We start from the raw sequence: 19,203 nt of genomic DNA on the forward strand, positions 1-19,203 counted from the left end.
ATAAGAAAACAGTAAATTTAGCCCAATTTTTTTCCATAATGTGAAAGATAATGTTACGCCGAGTAATTAGATACCCAACATGTCATGCTTCAAAATTGCGCACGCTCACGGAATGGCCCCAAACATTGGTACTTAAAAATTCCAATAGGCAACATTTTAAAATTTCTACAGGTTACTAGCTTAGAGTTACAGAGGAGGTCTAGGGCTCAAATTATTGCTCTCGCTCTAACGATCGCGGCGATACCTCACATGTGTGGTTTGAACACCGTTTACATATGTGGGCGGGACTTGCGTATGCATTCGCTTCTGCGTGCGAGCTAACGGGGACAGGGCGTTTTCATTTTTTTTTTCCTATTTATTTTATTATTTTTTTATTTTACACAGTTTTAAAAAAACAAAAAATGTTTTGATCATTTTTATTCCTATTACAAGGAATGTAAACATCCCTTGTAATAGAAATATGCATGACAGGTCCTCTTTATTGTGAGATCTGGGGTCAAAAAGACCTCACACCTCACAACTACACTAAAAAAGGAAAAAAAAAAAAATTGTTGAAAAAAAAAAAAAAAAAAAAGCGGCCCTTTAAACCGGTTGCTAGGCAACGACTTGACGTAGCTCCGGTCCTCCAAGACCATAGAGTTGAGTGAGGGCCATCTTGCCCTCACTCGACTTCCTGTTTCTGAGGATCCGGGACCGGACAGTTTTCCCCGCTGCCGGCGGGGGTCCGGACGCGGCGGGAGGGGGGGGGGGGCACCTCTTCCCCTGCACCGTAAGGGTAATTCCGCGGCGAATCCGCCACTGGGACCACCGTTATCTGAAAGCCAACCACCCGCCGTTTAAAAAAATACCGGGGTTATGGCAGCTATCTGCTGCCATAACCCCAGTATTTAGCTTTTAATGGCCGACGTATATAGTCGTTAGGCGGTCAGTAAGTGGTTGCATGTATATAGCAAAAATTGCACCCCAAAATACATTCTATAAAGGAAAGTGTACAGGAAAAGTCCGAGTCCATCTTCGATCCGCTACTATTAGCGATTTCAAATTCCAAATCGGATTCGGGTATATGGATTTGGATACTGATGAGAGCTCCCCGGTGCTCTCATCAGTCATGGAGAGGACCTGAAGGGCCTCCTCGCTGCTGTACATCCTTTTTGATATGCTGGCTGTGATGGGCTGTGCGACGGTTGACTGCGGATGATCACTGATGGGTGGGAGGTGACTGATAGGTGGCAGGTGACGGTCACTGATGGGGTGACAGATGACGATGACTGATAGGGTGACAGGTGACGATGACTGATGGGGTGACAGGTGACGATGACCGATGGGGTGACAGATGACGATGACTGATGGGGTGACAGGTGACAATGACTGATGGGGTGAGAGATGACGATCACTGATGGGGTGACAGATGACGATCACTGATGGGGTGACAAGTGACGATGATTGATGGGGGTGACAGGTGACGATGACTGATGGGGTGACAGGTGACGATGACTGATGGGGTGACAGGTGACAATGACTGATGGGGTGACAGGTGACAATGACTGATGGGGTGACAGGTGACGGTGATTGATGGGGTGATAGGTGACGGGCGATGGTCACCGATGGGTGACAGGTGACGGGCGATGGTGCACGGCGCTACTGATGGCAGTCTCTGGTGACAGGTGCACTTTAGGCTACGTTCACATGTGAGCGTAGCGATCATGGGCAGAATCACCGCGATTCTGCCCGCGATCCAGAAATCATTGCAAATCGCGGGACGCCTGTGCGTTGCCCGTGATTTGCAATATCACCCCAAACGCTGTGCGATGTTGCGGCGTTTTCCGCCTGCTGAATAGCGGTAACATTGCGCAAACAACGCATGACGCCCAAAAGAAACTCTTGTACTTTTTTGGGCGTCATGCGTTGTTTGCGCGATGTTACCGCAATTCGGCAGGCGGAAATCGCGGCAACATCACACAGTGTTTGGGGTGCTATTGCAAATCACGGGCAACGCACAGGCGTCCCGCGATTTGCAATGATTTCCGGATCGTGGGCAGAATCGCTGTGATTCTGCCCGCGATCGCTACGCTCACATGTGAACGTTATGGGTGTCAATTTCTGGGCACTGATGAGGTATCTGTTGGGTGACAGGTGCAATTGGGGGGGGGCTGAGGACTGTGTGGGGACATTTATTGGTGTGCTTTTACATTGTGACATTGTGACAGGTACACAGAGCAGCTGTTTCTAGCTCTGCTCTCCTCACACTGGAAGCTGTGAGCTGGCATTTCATATGACGGCGGCCCAGAACAATGGTCGCAACGCTCCGCCGTAATAGGACGGCGGGCGGCAAGCGGTTAAATGGGTATTGAGGGGTAAATATAAAGTAAATACAGGTCCCTCTCAAAAAATTAGCATATTGTGATAAAGTTCATTATTTTCTGTAATGTACTGATAAACATTAGACTTTTATATATTTTAGATTCATTACACACAACTGAAGTAGTGCAAGCCTTTTATTGTTTTAATATTGATGATTTTGGCATACAGCTCATGAAAAACCAAAATTCCTATCTCAAAAAATTAGCATATTTCATCCGACCAATAAAAAAAAAAGTGTTTTTAATACAAAAAAAGTCAACCTTCAAATAATTATGTTCAGTTATGCACTCAATACTTGGTTGGGAATCCTTTTGCAGAAATGACTGCTTCAATGCGGCGTGGCATGGAGGCAATCAGCCTGTGGCACTGCTGAGGTGTTATGGACGCCCAGGATGCTTCGATAGCGGCCTTGAGCTCATCCAGAGTGTTGGGTCTTGCGTCTCTCAACTTTCTCTTCACAACATCCCACAGATTCTCTATTGGGTTCAGGTCAGGAGAGTTGGCAAGCCAATTGAGCACAGTAATACCATGGTCAGTAAACCATTTACCAGTGGTTTTGGCACTGTGAACAGGTGCCAGGTCGTGCTGAAAAATGAAATCTTCATCTCCATAAAGCTTTTCAGCAGATGGAAGCATGAAGTGCTCCAAAATCTCCTCATAGCTAGCTGCATTGACCCTGCCCTTGATAAAACACAGTGGACCAACACCAGCAGCTGACATGGCACCCAAGACCATCACTGACTGTGGGTACTTGACACTGGACTTCAGGCATTTTTGCACATCGAGAGACTGAAATTTTTGCCAATTCCTCCTTACAAAACAGCTCGAGCTCAGTGAGGTTGGATGGAGAGCATTTGGGAACAGCAGTTTTCAGTTCTTTCCACAGATTCTCGATTGGATTCAGGTCTGGACTTTGACTTGGCCATTCTAACACCTGGATATGTTTATTTGTGAACCATTCCATTGTAGATTTTGCTTTATGTTTTGGATCATTGTCTTGTTGGAAGACAAATCTCCATCCCAGTCTCAGGTCTTTTGCAGGCTCCATCAGGTTTTCTTCCAGAATGGTCCTGTATTTGGCTCCATCCATCTTCCCATCAATTTTAACCATCTTCCCTGTCCCTGCTGAAGAAAAGCAGGCCAAAACCATGATGTTGCCACCACCATGTTTGACAGTGGGGATGGTGTGTTCAGGGTGATGAGCTGTGTTGCTTTTACGCCAAACATAACGTTTTGCATTGTTGCCAAAATGTTCGATTTTGGTTTCATCTGACCAGAGCACCTTCTTCCACATGTTTGGTGTGTCTCCCAGGTGGCTTGTGGCAAACTTTAAACTACACTTTTATGGATATCTTTAAGAAATGGCTTTCTTCTTGCCACTCTTCCATAAAGGCCAGATTTGTGCAGTATACGACTGATTGTTGTCCTATGGACAGAGTCTCCCCCCTCAGCTGTAGATCTCTGCAGTTCATCCAGAGTGATCATGGGCCTCTTGGCTGCATCTCTGATCAGTCTTCTCCTTGTATGAGCTGAAAGTTTAGAGGGACGGCCAGGTCTTCGTAGATTTGCAGTGGTCTGATACTGCTTCTATTTCAATATCATCGCTTGCACAGTGCTCCTTGGGATGTTTAAAGCTTGGGAAATCTTTTTGTATCCAAATCCGGCTTTAAACTTCTCCACAACAGTATCTCGGACCTGCCTGGTGTGTTCCTTGTTCTTCATGATGCTCTCTGCGCTTTAAACGGACCTCTGATACTATCACAGTGCAGGTGCATTTATACGGAGACTTGATTACACACAGGTGGATTCTATTTATCATCATTAGTCATTTAAGTCAACATTGGATCATTCAGAGATCCTCACTGAACTTCTGGAGAGAGTTTGCTGCACTGAAAGTAAAGGGGCTGAATAATTTTGCACGCCCAATTTTTCAGTTTTTTATTTGTTAACAAAGTTTGAAATATCCAATAAATTTCGTTCCACTTCATGATTGTGTCCCACTTGTTGTTGTTTCTTCACAAAAAAAATGGATTTTTGTAAAATCTTACCGTAAAATCCTTTTCTCTTAGCTCATTGACAGACGTAGTCCTCGGTGATACAGCACCTTCGGGTTATGTTGCCTCCACAGGAGCAGTACTAGACAGGAAATTAAAAAGCTCTGGCCACACCCTAGGGGCAGTCCCAGAGGGTATATCCTCTCTCTCTCTGCCTCAGCAAATCAGTTATGTGAAAAAGCAGTCTTTAGAGATTTTAACCCAACCCAACTCAAAAAACAGAGGGGCGGGGACTACGTCTGTCAATGAGCTAAGAGAAAAGGATTTTACGGTAAGATTTTACAAAAATCAATTTTTCTCTAGCGCTCATTGACAGACGTAGTCCTCGGTGATACAGCACCTTCGGGACGTCCCAGAGCAGTATCACAAATGAGGGGTGGGAAAATGAAAATCAAATCCCAATCTAGAAGGCCCAACCGGTGCCAACTAGAAGTTTACAATGCTCATCCTTAATGATGAGACTCAACAAAAAAGAGAAAAAAAATTTTTTTTTTTTTTCAAACAGAAAAAACCCTCGAGGTAGACCACCGGTCTCCTCAAATTGCGGCCTGCAAAACCTTGCGGCCAAATGAGGCATCCGCCGATGCCGTCACATCAATTTTATAGAACCTTGTAAAGGTATGTACCGACGACCAGGTGGCCGCCTTACATACCTGGACCACTGACGCCTGATGGCGAAAGGCCCAGGAAGTACTGAGCGCTCGAGTGGAGTGCGCCCTAACAGGGAACGGAGGACTCTGACCCTTAATAGAATAAGCCTGTACCACCGTTTGTCTAATCCATTTAGCAATGGTCGCGGCAGATGCAGGCAAACCCTTTCTGGGGCCATCCGTGATCACAAAAAGTGAATCCGTCTTACGGAATGATTCCGTAGCTTTCAGGTATACCCTGATTGCCCGAACCACATCTAAGGAATGCAACGCATGTTCCCGATGATGCTTGGGCTGAGGACACAAGGAAGGTAGTACAATATCTTCATTCAGATGAAAATCTGAAACCACCTTAGGAAGAAAAGATGGCTTAGGATGAAGTACTACCTTATCCCTATGAATCACTAGGTATGGGGACTGGCATGATAATGCAGCCAGTTCTGACACCCTGCGAGCAGAAGTAATAGCCACCAAGAAGGCCACCTTCTGGGATAAAGTAAGCAAGGGAATCTCCCTGATGTTTTCAAAGGGAGGTTTCTGTAGAACCGACAAAACCAAATTAAGATCCCAGGGCGGTAAGGGCGCGCGGACTGGTGGAGCCAGGTGCCGCACCCCCTGGATGAAATTCCGCACCAAGGACTTGGTAGCTAAAGGCTTCTGAAAGAAGATTGCTAATGCTGAAACTTGACCCTTGATGGTGCTCAAGGCTAGCTTCTGCTCAACCCCTTGTTGCAAAAAGGCCAATATTCGAGTCACCGAATAGGTACGTGGAGGAAATCCTAAAGATTCGCACCACGCAATACAAGTCTTCCATGTGTGATAATAGACCTTGCTGGAAGTCGCTTTCCTTGCTTTAATAAGGGTAGGAATGACTGAAGCTGACAAACCTCTGTCCTTCAGTACTTGGGTCTCAATGGCCAGGCCATTAAAACCAGCGACTGTAAAGCATGATGGTAAATTGGTCCTTGAGACCACAGACACTCCCTGAGACGAAGTTCCCACGGAACGTCTGCGACTAGCATGTCCAAGTCGGCCAGGCCGGCTTGAGGAGGCCAGCCTAGAATTTCTAGGACCACTGGCGCTGATAGAATCTGAACCAGGCGTCCCTAGAGGTATCTGGCCCCGACCATCCGAGAAAGTCTGGTCGTTTTCTGTTCCCACACATTTATCAGATACCTGATTGTTATCAGGAAGGGTGATCTTTTCTGGTTGAACCTCAGGGACCGAAGTCACCCGACTAGAGGCTACTTGGCCTATCTGGTCAACCAGATCCGATTCCTGTGAGGTATAGGGACTAATCTTAGGAAAAGGTAAAGGAAAAGATCTATTCAGGGAACGGTAACTACCGCTTCCTGTAGTACTTAAATGTTGGAAGGGAAGAATCGCACCGGTAGTAGTGGTTGATGCTCGATCTAATGTCCTGAATACCGGTGAAAACGTCCCCCCACCCTGAAACCGGGTGGGGGCGCACCTTCAGGCTGTGCACTCCTTTGCTTCGGGTTTGGCTGGGTTGGTCCTCTGCTTGTCCGACCAGCCCTTCTTGAACCCTCCTGGAGGAGTCTTGCCTTTCCCGCTTGTACCAGCCGGGCGCCCTTTATGGGCGGTAAAGAAAGGTCCTCGCTTGTTGCGAGGTCCCTTAGCTTTAGCAGCCTGTGGCAAAAAAGTGACCTTGCCCCCAGTGGCATCCTTAATGATTTCATCTAGGTTGGCCCCAAATAGACGATTCCCCTGAAAAGGGAGATTTGTCAAGGTCTTTTTGGAACCTAGGTCAGCTGACCAGCGTTTTAACCACAGCACACGTCTGAGGATGACCGATGACATAGATGCATGCCCTAATAAGGGAGTAGTGTCCAAGGCTGCGTCACAGATAAACTGTAGCCCTTGTATAATCTGTTCCATCAAATCAGATGTCTCCTGGGGAATATCTTTTCCCCTAAGGTCTTGGCGTACCATTCTCGCCCATTCCGTAAGTGTCTGGGAAACTAGACCAATAACAATTACTGGTCTAAATGCTGACCCTATCAGAGAGAAGATGGTGCGGGACTCTGCTTCCATCTTTCGATCCACCGGATCCTTAAAGGACGAAGTGTCCTCTACTGGGATAACCGTGGCCTTATTCAGCCTGGAAATAGGTGGATCCACCACTGGTGGTACCGTCCATTTCTTAATGATGGATTCCTCAAACGGATAGCGTCTAGCAATACGCTTGGAAATAGTAAAGGTACGTTTAGAATGCTCCCATTCTCCTTTAATCTGATTACCGAAACACTTGGGTACAGGAAAAACCTTCACCGTTTTGATGGGCTTATTAGTACCAAAAGGAATCTCTGTTTCAGTTGCCTCTGCCGGTAAAGCCTCAAGTTTTAAGGTTTCCTGCACTGCCACAACTAGTGCGTCCACCAATGCTTCTTCCTGAATTATAGCGGGAGAAGAAACGTCCTCCTCACTGTCTGAGGGGGCTTTACCTGAGACAACAGCCCTTGCAGAGGAACCTGCAACTGCAGTGACCATCTCTGAATCTGAGTCAGAGGTGTCAGATAGTATAGGGGTAGGCGGGGGTCGCTTCCTTGACCCCCGTCCCTGACAGGCCGCCTCCACCCGAGCCACCATAGACTCCAAGATTGCTGTAAATGACTCTACACTCTGTGCACCGGCGGGTCCCGTGGCCCCCTCGAGGGAAACAGGTGGGGGAATATGTGTGGCAGGGTCCATGATAATTCCAGTCACTTCCTGGATAATATAATTCAAAAATAAAAAACTTTTTTTTTTTTTTTTTTTTCAGACCCCCAGCGCCACAAAAAGCCCCTTAGTGTTACCTGCTAGGGATCCCTATCGATCGAGAGAGAGAGAGAGATAGACCCCCAGGCTCACCACTTGATGCTCAGAGTCTAACTGCAACAGGTTACAGCGCTGTCTTGACAAACAGGAAGTCTTTTGGCTGGCTGCCCAGGAAGAAAGGAGGCGGCTCCGCCCCTCTGCACGCCTTCCGGCGCCTCCCCTAGCTCCACGAGGTGTTTGGATCACCTCAAACATGGCCGCCCCCATGCTGGAGACACGAGGCTACGCCAAAATGGCGGCTCGTGCGATCCAGCAAAAAAAATGGCGGCGGCCTGTACTGAATAGCGGTGTGCTGCAGGGCACACAACACTCTCTCTGCATGGGGATTTGGCGTGGTTGGCGGTACCGGCCCTGGCGGACCGCATGGCCATTCGGGAGGCCTGCTAATAGCTGGAGATCTGATTAGGAAGGCAGTCTACATGTCCGTGGCTTCTGACTGGTAGGTAGCTTATTCTCATCACCGTAAGATTCCCAGAATGCCACTGATTACAATCTTTTTAACATGTATACAATTAGATTGTTAGCTCCCAAACCAAGCCTCCTGGCTTTTTGCACAGAAAATCACACTCAAAGTAGGAGGATCTGTGTCATTTATAGGATAGAGAGGGACTCTATCTTACCATACAGAGAGGGGCCCGCGTTCACCACAAGACCCGTCAGGGGAAAAGGGGGAACATACTACTCACCATACCGGAACCAGGCGGGCACCAACTCCTGACAGTACCCCTCTCCACCGGGGCGGGAGGGCTGTCGACCGATATGGACGCCGTGACTCATGGTCTTTGGCGTTTCAGCGAGACGTTTAACTCGCGGGGTCAGTCCTTTAATGGGACTTTGTCGCGGCCGACCCAGCGCGGAGCTATGGCCTGCACGCGCTCGTAGGCTGAACTGGGGTGACCACCGGATCTCAACATCCAGCCCGTCGCCCAGTTCAGCTTTCTTGCTTGAAGATCTCACAGGAACACTGGAGAAAAAAGGCTGTCTAAAAAATCTTTTAAGAAAAAAATCTTGCTAGGACCTAAGATCCCAGCAAGGTATCTAGGTCCTTACTCCTAACTAGACAGAAAATAACTGATTTGCTGAGGCAGAGAGAGAGAGGATATACCCTCTGGGACTGCCCCTAGGGTGTGGCCAGAGCTTTTTAATTTCCTGTCTAGTCCTGCTCCTGTGGAGGCAACATAACCCGAAGGTGCTGTATCACCGAGGACTACGTCTGTCAATGAGCGCTAGAGAAATTACAGTTTTATATCTTTATGTTTGAAGCCTGAAATGTGGCAAAAGGTCGCAAAGTTCAAGGGGCCCGAATACTTTCGCAAGGCACTGTATCTTTAGGTGTATGATCGTCTTAAGACAATTAAAAAAAAAAACTCATAACGTACCTGTAAGATGACGCGTATCAGGTTTTGCATTGATAAAGACCTCTAGAGCTCTGGGGTTGGGTAGTGTAAACTCCTCCTCCTCCTCCTCAGCCAGCTCCTCCAATACCATCTCACTGAGAGTCAACCCTAAACACAAAGAATATTACAATTAGTGTAAAGAGATATCGCCAGCACAGTGCACTGAAGGCTCTCCAACACGGACTTCCCACAGGAGGAAGAAACAGTTAGTTCCTGAACTTTTCTCCATTTGTCCAGTTAAGTAAATGGATTTAGTCAACTGTTGACTATGCTGACTTAAATTGCATGCTTCATGAGATCAGTATTTAACCACTTACTTACCAGGGCAATTTTTATTTATTTATTTTTTACATACATGCTAAAAGCAGCCAAGAATACTTTAAACCCCCAAATATTATATATATATTTTTTTAAATCAGAGGCCCTGGAGAATAAAATGCTGGCTGCAATTTTTTATGTTACATAATATTTGCACAGTCGTTTATCAAATGCAAATTTTTCAGGAAAAATTAAACTGAAATAAAACAAACACAATATAATACCCAACTTTTTAGCTAAAATATAAAACATTATGTTGTGTCAAGTAAACATAATACCAAACAGGTCAAGATTTAAAATTGCGCATTCCTGTGAAATGGTGAAAAACTACAGTACCTAAAATGGTTTATAGACTATGCTTTAAATGCCTTTACAGGTTATTAGTTTAGGGTTAAATGTGAGTTATAGCACTAAAATTATTGTTCTTACTCCGACATTTATAGCAATATCTTACATATGCAGTACAATTACATATGCATCTGTATTTGCGTGCGAGCACAGAGAAACGGGAGCTTCCCATTTTTTTTATAATTATTTGAAGTTCGTTTCTTTTTTTTCATTTAACGTTATTGCTATCACAAGGGAGAACAAGCCCCTTGTAATAGCTTTGGGCAGTGACAGGAATAATTTATAAAGACATCAGGCTTATACAGGTTCATCTCATAAAATTAGACTATCATCAAAAAGTTAATTTCAGCAATTTAATTCAAAAAGTGAAAACTTATATATTTTATATAGAAGCATTAAACGCAGAGTGATATATTTCAAGTTTTTTTTTTTATTTTATTTTGACGATTATGGCTTATAGCTAGTGAAAACCCAAAATTCATTATTTCAGAAAATTAGATTACATAAAACCAATAAAAAAAGTATTTTTATTACAGAAATGTTGGCTTACTGAAAAGTATGGCCATGTACAGTCTAGTATGCACTCAATACTTGGTCGGGGCTCCTTTTGTATGAACTTCTGCATCAATGCTGCAAAGCATGTAGGCGATCAGCCTGTGGCTCTGCTGAGGCGTTATGGAAGCTCAGGTTTCTTTGATAGCAGCCTTCAGCTTTTCTGCAGTCTCTCATCTTCCTCCTGACAATACCCCACAGATTCCCTATGGGATTTAGGTCAGGCAAGTTTGCTAGCCAATCAAGCACAGTGCTACCATGCATGATCATTAAACCAGGTATTGGTACTTTTGGCAGTGTGGGCAGTGCCAAATCCTGTGGGAAAATTAAATCAGCATCTCCATAAAGCTAGTTAGCAGAGGGAAGCATGAAGTGCTGTAGAATACCCTGGTAGAGGGCTGCGCTGACTTTGGACTTGATAAAACACAGTGGACCAACACCAGCAGATGACATGGCTCCCCAAATCATTACTGACTGTGGAAAATGTTGTATTTCATTTAGAAATGAAGGTCCCAGGGTCTCGAGGAAGAGTGGAGAGGCACAGAAACAAAGTTGCATGAGGTCCAGTGTGAAGTTTCCACAGTCAGTGATAATGTGGGGAGCCGTGTGCTGGTGTTGGTCCACTGTGTTTTATCAAGTCCAAAGTCAGCGCAGCCCTCTACTAGGAAATTCTAGAGCACTTCATGATTCCCTCTGCTGACCAGCTTTATGGAGATTCTGATTTCATTTTCCAGCAGGACTTGGCACCTGCCCACACTGCCAAAAGGACCAATACCTGGTTTATTGAGGTTATCACTGTGCTTGATTGGCCAGCAACCTCGCCTGACCTAAACCACATAGAGAATCTGTGGGGTATTGTCAAGAGTAAGATGAGACACACTAGACCCAACAATGCGGAGCTGAAGGCCACCATCAAAGTAACCTGGGCTACCATAACACCTCAGCAGTGCCACAGGCTGATCGCTTTTATGCCACGCCGCATTGATGCAGTAATTCATGCAAAAAGAGGCCCGACCAAGTATTGAGTACATACTATACTATGCATGGACATACTTTTCAGTAAAAAATCCTTTTTTTTTTTTTTTTATTGGTCTTGTAATATTCTGTTTTTGTGATACACTGAATTTGGGGTTTTCACTAGCTGTAAGCCCTAATAATCAAAATTAAAAGAAAGAAATGCTTGAAATATATCACTCTGCATGTAACACATCTATATAAAATATACGAGTTTCACAATTGAATTACTGAAGTAAATTAACTTTTAGATGATATTCTAATTTTATGAGATGCACCTGTATTAGACCCCTGATGTTTCCCCTGCCCTGGGATAAAACAAAAATCTGCTAGATCAGATCCTCCCTGGCAGTACCGGGCCAGGGAAAGACAACTCTGAAACTGGAACTGATGGAAACCTTATTGATCCTGGCTTCCTTCATCGCAGAGGACATCGGGGAAAGGGTGTTCCTTCATCTCCGCTGTGTGCAGCCAACATAAATGGTACTAGCGGTTCCAGGCTCCCCGGAGAAACAGGAGAGCCCAGGAACAGCAGTGGAAGGTACGGGTCCCCCTTCTGAGCACTGTAAAAGTGATTGAGCAGCTGGAAGGCAGATTTCTGGCTGAAAAAGACAATACCAGGATCATGGCTATATTGCTGGCAGGCAGCAAGCAGTTCAGCCACCATTTTAACCTCTTTATAAATTTGTTAGCAACATGGTTGTCATGCTAATGCTCTGGCTTCAATACTTGACTTAGTGACCTGGATGCAGCACACAGATAGGAAATTCTGACTCTTCTTTCGTATATTTTTATCTGGTTTGTGACTCAGAAATACTAAGCCAGACAAGGTATCCTATTCATTTCAACTAACTGTGATTTGTCCTAATGTTAGATGGGCTATTCATAGAAATAAACTCAATTTTTGATGCATGTGTGCAGAAGTATTAAGTGGCTGTATCAAAGTGTAAATGGGTTGCACAGTGTTGATTAGGCAGGAATCTGGACAAGGGAAGAGTAGGACTTTAGGAAGGATTTTTTTTATTGCCCTTTGTCCACTGAGATTACCCCCACTTCAAATCATTGCAAACAGCTACAAGTAGGAAGAGGTCGGGACAAGCATACAGCAAGTAAAGTCAGAAGAACTGGGTCAGTTTGAGTCTAATTATAAGGGGAAAACGTTCAAAATAGACAAATTTATATCATGTGAGGCCACCTTTGTCACTTATCTTTTGGAGTGTCCATGCAAGCTCCAATATGTCGGGAGGACAACAAGAAAGCTGGGAATCAGATTGTGAGAACACATTGTGAACATCAAAAAGGGTTTTAGAAACCACATTTTATCTAACCATTTTAGATTAGTCCATATTATTGAATTATTGGAGAGTAGGAAACATGAAAAAAGGTATATCATAGAATGAAGGGAAATGGATTTACCTATTAACTACCTCAATACTGGGCACTTAAACCCCCTTCCTTCCCAGACCAATTTTCAGCTTTTAGCGCTGTTGAATTTTGAATGACAATTGCGCGGTCATGCAACACTGTACCTAAACCAAATTTGCGTCATTTTTTCCCCACAAATAGAGCTTTCTTTTGGTGGTATTTGATCCCCGCCAGGTTTTTTTTTTTTTTTTTGGGGCACAAAAAAAAAAAAAAAGCCCGAAAAGTTAAAAAAAAAAAAAAAAAAAAAAGTTTTTTTGTTTAGGTTATAAAATTTTGTAAATAGATATGTTTTTTCCTGCACTGATGACGCCGCACTGACAGGCACTGATGAGGAGACACTGATGGGGTGGCACTGATATGCAGCATTGGTGGGCACTGATAGGCAGCGCTGATGGGCACTGATAGGCAGCACTGATGGGCACTGATAGGCGGCACTGATGGGCGGCACTGATCGGCACTGGTGGGGGGCACTGATGGGCACTAATAGGCAGCACTGGAGGGCAATAATGGGCACTGGTGGGCGGCACTGATAGATGGCAATAACGGGCACTGGTGGGCAGCACTGATAGATGGCATTGGTGGGCGGCAATGATAGGGGGGCACCACTGGCAGGCTCTCCGAGCCCTGTTTGCCATCCCTGGTGGCCATGGTGGGCATCCCTGGTGGTCATGGGTGGGCATCTCTGGTGGCTCTAGTGGCACCCCCCCCCCCCACCCAGGGCTGCACTGGTAATCAATGTTCTGATTACCAGCACAGACCCCCCCCTGTGATCAGTTAGTAATTAGAAATACTCACTGATCACCCCAGCTGCAGCACTGATCTTCTCCTTCTCCTCACTGACAGGATCTTGTCTGGAGGAGAAGAGATCCAAGCCCTTACAACGGCTCTATTTACATTGCATGACGGCTGCGATTGGACACAGCCGTCATGTGATCAGGAGGGCCAATCACAGGGCCCTCCTGCCGCATCTTGCTGCTCTGTGTCCGAGGGACACAGGCACATCGAGATCGCGCCGCTGCGCGTGCCTGCGGCGGCGCGATCTCTCTCCTTCTGAAGGACGTTCCGGAACGTCCGATCAGAAGGAGGAGACTCCTACCCGGCCGTATATTTACAATGGCCCGAGTGGGAGGTGGTTAAATACAAAGAACCCAAAAGGCCTGAATATAGAACTAGACCTTAATTGTTTTCATGTGTAATATATATGAGGTATAATTCCTTTTTTTTAATATACAATTTTAAATTCATTTCAGTTCATACACTTCATTTTTATTTTGTTCCTATTTTCATTATTTCACTTTTATTTTGTGGTTATATAACATTTTATATTTAATATTTATCTTTATTTCCTTTTTTTATATTTTTTCATTTTCTTAATTTTCATTATATATTTTTTTTTTATATTTTTTCATTTTTTTTATTTTTTTTTCTTATTTTTATATCAAGTAGTTTTTAAACAATTTTAATGAATACATATTTATTCATTATTTTTGGAATTTTGGATTTTATATTTAGTAATTCAGCAGTAAGATTATTACTCTCTTAGTGCATCCTCTGCATGGCTACGTAAATTTCATATTTTAGCTGCAATATATATAATAGATTCATTTTATTTTGCTCCACACTCTGAATTATACATTGCCTAGCTTGTTAAACAGTAAGTGAGGCTAGGGTGTACTTGAAGCTAGCGTACACCCAACAGGAAATGAGCCCTGGGGTCAGGTGATCGCTAGAGGTGGGAATATAAACTTGCTGTGAAGCCGGTCTGTTATGTCTGTGAAAACGCCCACAGAGAGGGGCGAAACGCGTCAACGTAATTCCAGTTTCCACAGCAACGTACTACGTCACTTCCGGAGCGGTTGAACGCAAGCGGAAGTGCGCTGGAACGCACGCCGCTTGGTACTGCAGGGATAGAGTGACCAGCATGGTACGATCGTTTCATATATCTCTGGAGCATATTTGATGCAATACTGATGAGCCCATGATTATTTGTGTATTGGAAGTGTACATCTGGAAGTTTTATTTTCTTTAATAAACTTATTAAAACGTATTACACTATTTGGGATCTTTCTGCTTATCTTCCCATATTGAGGAGAGGATTCCTTTAAGTGGGCCCCAGACACATTCACTTGCCAGTATTAAGCCATGTAGACCTCTATGCCATATGGCCTAAGCGTCCACGCCTTCTGGTAAGTGGATTCACTTTGGGGGAGAGTGAACACAGGAATCACGGTTCACGAGAATTCACTTGGATGTTGCTATTTTTTTAACACTGGTCACGTTTATTCGCTGGATGTTTTATTTTCACTAAACACTTGCTTATTTAATATATTGAAATATTTTTTTACCAATGGGACTCGATTTAAATTTTCACTTATCCATGTAGAACAAGACACGTTGTATGGACTATTTGTATATATAAACATATATTGGACACATTTTCCTTTGTCACATAAGTTAAGGGTTATACACTGTCTTTAGCATTGTGTTTTTGTTGCACATGTGTTTTTTCACTGAGTGATGAGCAGCAGCAGCAGTACTATATTATTACTATTTAATTAACTTTATCATTAATTTGTTGCTTAGCGCAGGGTGGACTCTGAGTATAGAGTCATTTATCACATTATTCTGCAATGAAAACAGACATTAAAAAGCAGCTAAGATAACCTTTTTTTTACATTGCACAAAGTTAGGTAGGCTATATACTGTAAACTGCTTACCTCTTCCTGGGACAGCAGGCTCTCTAGGAGGATGGACTTCTTTAGGGTCTGGGTCCACTGCAGTTGCCAGATTTTCTATTGTGTTGACCAACTGCCATCATCATAACAACAAAATCACATTAAAAGCTAGACAGTTACATAAAAACATTCAGATGCGCTTCTTCCTATAAGTTATAAAGGCTCTTAGCACTATTTTTTTTTTTTTTTTTCATTGTGTACTTTAAGAGAAGTTAACTGCACATTACATTGACCCTGTGAATTTCCTGTTCGAAAGAACAGCTGTAATTGGTAGTGATAACTGTCCTTTAGGCTGGCCATGAATTTGGCTTTTAAAGCAGTATTAGACCCAAAAGCAAGCATTTACAACCAATTCTTAGACGTGATGGCTGCATTCGTTTTCTTTTTTAAGGCTTTCTTTCTTCTATGCTAATCTGAAGATCTGGCCAGTCAGTCTATTGTTTTTCAAAAGAACAAGCTCTCTTGCAGATGTATATGTTACAGGAACGAGACAAACCATTTACAACTGACTTACAATGATCAACTTTTAATTTATTTATGAAAAATCTTTATCCCAAAACTTAAAGCGGAGTTCCGCCTCCCCCTTCAAAATGTAAAAGTCAGCAGCTACACATAGTGTAGCTGCTGACTTTTAATATTAGGACACTTACCTTTCCTGGAGTCCAACTATGTTGGCACCGCAGCCAATGTATCCATCGGCTGTCGGGTGCTGCCGCCACCATTGCCAGTAAGGGAACCCAGCACTGAAGGCTTGCAGCTTCATAGGCGGGTCCCTACTGCGCATGTACGAAGCACGCTGCGCAATCCTATTGGCTCGGCGGCAGAGGAGGGGGCTGAACTTCTGAGGGACGGCGCCGCAGCGCTGTATCCCGGAAGTGGGGAAGGGTACCTGTCAAAAACAGGTCCCCTTTCCCCCTCCCCCCTGAAAGGTGCCAAATGTGGCACCGCAGCAGGGGAGGAAACAAAAGAGCGGAAGTTCCACTTTTGGGTGGAACTCCGCTTTAAGTGTAGTGTATTTAAATTTGCTGGTACATTTAAACACTCTGTGCTCCTTCATCCCGAGTGGGGACAATCTAATAAAGGATGCATGTTACTGGCCAGATCACCAGGTGAAAACAGATGGGAAAAAAGCCTAAAAACAGAAAACTAATACAGCCACCACATTTATGGACTAGTAAGCTGCAATATATAATTTTTTTGTTTTGAGCTTAATACTGCTTTAAGGCTCATTTACACTTGCGATGGATCACTCTTCAGAGGGTGTTTGACAAGCGGTAAGGAGATGTTATGTCACCTCCTCACTAACTGTTTTAACCCCTAAAATCCCATACCACAACTGAGCGCATTGCACACGGTTGCGGTGTGACCCCATTCAGGTCAATGTGTCATGGTCAGAGCACGACAGGGGATAATTTTTTCTGTGCCATCATGCATAACATCTTGCCTGCAGGATGTGTACACCCCCATCCTCTACCTTTGCAGCATAACGGGGGCAGTAAAAATGTGTCTCAACTACTGGTGCCATTTATGAACATTTCAAATCTCTCAAAATCAGGCTGCTTATGGCAAGCCTTACTGTTCTTACTCAAATGAAATCTATCAGACCTAAATCCCAAATACAGTAAATGCTAGCTGTAATGTGTAATTGCTTACCAGTTCGGTATTGGCAAAGTCTCTCTCCATGCTTTCTGCCATATTCTGCAAGGCTCTTAGCTGGACATCCATCTCTTTCAGTCTGTAGAAGGCATCATTATTATTTTCTGGGCTCCTAGATGTCCAAACTCTTGGAAATGATTCTTCAGCATTTACAGACTGCTCTGGCTGTATAACACCATTTACAGAGCCGGGCTGGCCATCCTCTAACCTTGGCTGGCTCTGAAATATGTCTAATGAATACATCTCTAAAATCAAAATAAAAGCAATGTATTAAAATTGGAGGGAAGGAAAACGAGGCCTTGCATTTATTGCTTATATAATAGGGTTACAAAAGAGAGCGGATGATGATTGATTGTGAAGTACTTTTTCAATTCAGCTGAATATTTTGGATTACAAACTAGAATCAGTTACTATGGGCCATTTTTTTTTCTATTCTTTAATGTTATTCAGTAAATGAAGGATGACAATTCAAGCAGAAGTGACACATTCAATTCACATGCAGTTCTAGTTTTTTCTTTATCAGCTGAAGGTACAAAGTACAAGTATAACCCAGCATCATTCATCACAGAGGAGATGGGGAACAGATGTTCCACCATCTCCTCTGTGCGCAGCACACATGAATGCTTACAGAGGTTTAGGGGCTCCCCTTTTGTTTAATGTAAAACTTTGAGAATTTGAAAAGAAATGTTATCAGCTACATATTTATGGCAGAAAAAAAACTTGTGTCTTATCAAAAAATATATATATATTTCTGTTTCTGCTACCATATATTTTTAAATTTCACACCGATGGTGGCACGTGGGCAGTATAGTAAGTTTAGTGAATAACGCTGGCATCTGTAAAATGGCAAGAGCAAGATGCGGATGCTAGGACATCAAGGGCTCTTCAATGACCGAAGAAAGCGGATGCCAAACCCAAAAGATGACCAAGAATAGACAGCGGTGCTGCCGACTGAGAAACAAGGGGAAGAGAGGACCTTGCATCAATGTAGGAGAACAGACTTGGAGGTAACTCTACCATAATGTGCAGATATACTGTGCATGGTATGGAAACTGCCCAGGGAAACACCGTAGAATCAGTTCCTCTTTTAGGTTGCATTTACACCAGAGCAGAGTGATTTTCAAGCTTTTTCGTTTGAGCATTTTTGCGAGTGTATATGAGCATCTAAGATGCATATTAGAAGCCTTTTACATGTCCAGTATATAGATTTACCGCTCTAGGTAGGTGTTCAATGTTCAATGTAAAGACCCACAACTGGTTGCCAGCCTGGCTCGCCAGTGTAGAACATTGTAATACTGGCTCTTCACTATACGAAAAATCGTTTACTTCAATAATTTTTATTTGATTTTCACAAGAAAAAGACAAACATATAAAGCATAATAAAGTATAATAAACAAATATAAATATGTTACTTATTTAAACTAATTGTAAATAAATTACAATGCATTATGACATTATATAGAGCAAGAACAGGAAACAAAAAGATCCAATACTGTATACATTCAAGACCTAGGAAAACACCATCATGCTTTGAGTCACGCCATGAGCTGGTGTTGGTATCTCATTAAACACTATGAAAGTAAGGGCTTTGTTGCCAGAGAAGCCAATCTGTGTGAAATTTACTACCTCGAAAACACAGAATAGGCATATGCCTTTTCCAAGGAGAAGTGTTGGTTAACTAAGCTTATTACCTCTATATGGGAAGGGGCTGTAGGTTGTTTCCAACATCTAGCGATGACCGTTTTGGCTGCTATCAATATATGTATGAACACTGTTCTGATGTCAAATGGTATGTTTTCAATACCCAAAAATAGTAGCGCTAAAGCGGGTTCAGGTTTAATCAATATACCCGTAA

At 43.7% G+C, this 19,203-nt stretch overlaps 1 protein-coding gene across 1 annotated transcript in view; it reads right to left on the bottom strand.

Annotated features, from left to right (window-relative positions):
• CPLANE1 (ciliogenesis and planar polarity effector complex subunit 1) overlaps positions 1 to 19,203 on the bottom strand; it is a 383,258-nt gene that overhangs the window by 55,649 nt on the left and 308,406 nt on the right. The window contains exons 43-45 of the mRNA XM_082255738.1: positions 17,346 to 17,593; positions 15,675 to 15,765; positions 9,283 to 9,408 (exon numbers count right to left, since the gene is read on the bottom strand). Of these exons, the coding sequence (XP_082111864.1) occupies positions 9,283 to 9,408; positions 15,675 to 15,765; positions 17,346 to 17,593 (465 nt within the window). The remainder of the gene's footprint in view (positions 1 to 9,282; positions 9,409 to 15,674; positions 15,766 to 17,345; positions 17,594 to 19,203) is intronic.

The sequence above is a fragment of the Pelophylax lessonae genome (genome assembly GCF_965119305.1).
Source record: "Pelophylax lessonae genome assembly, chromosome: 1".
NCBI lineage: Eukaryota > Metazoa > Chordata > Amphibia > Anura > Ranidae > Pelophylax > Pelophylax lessonae.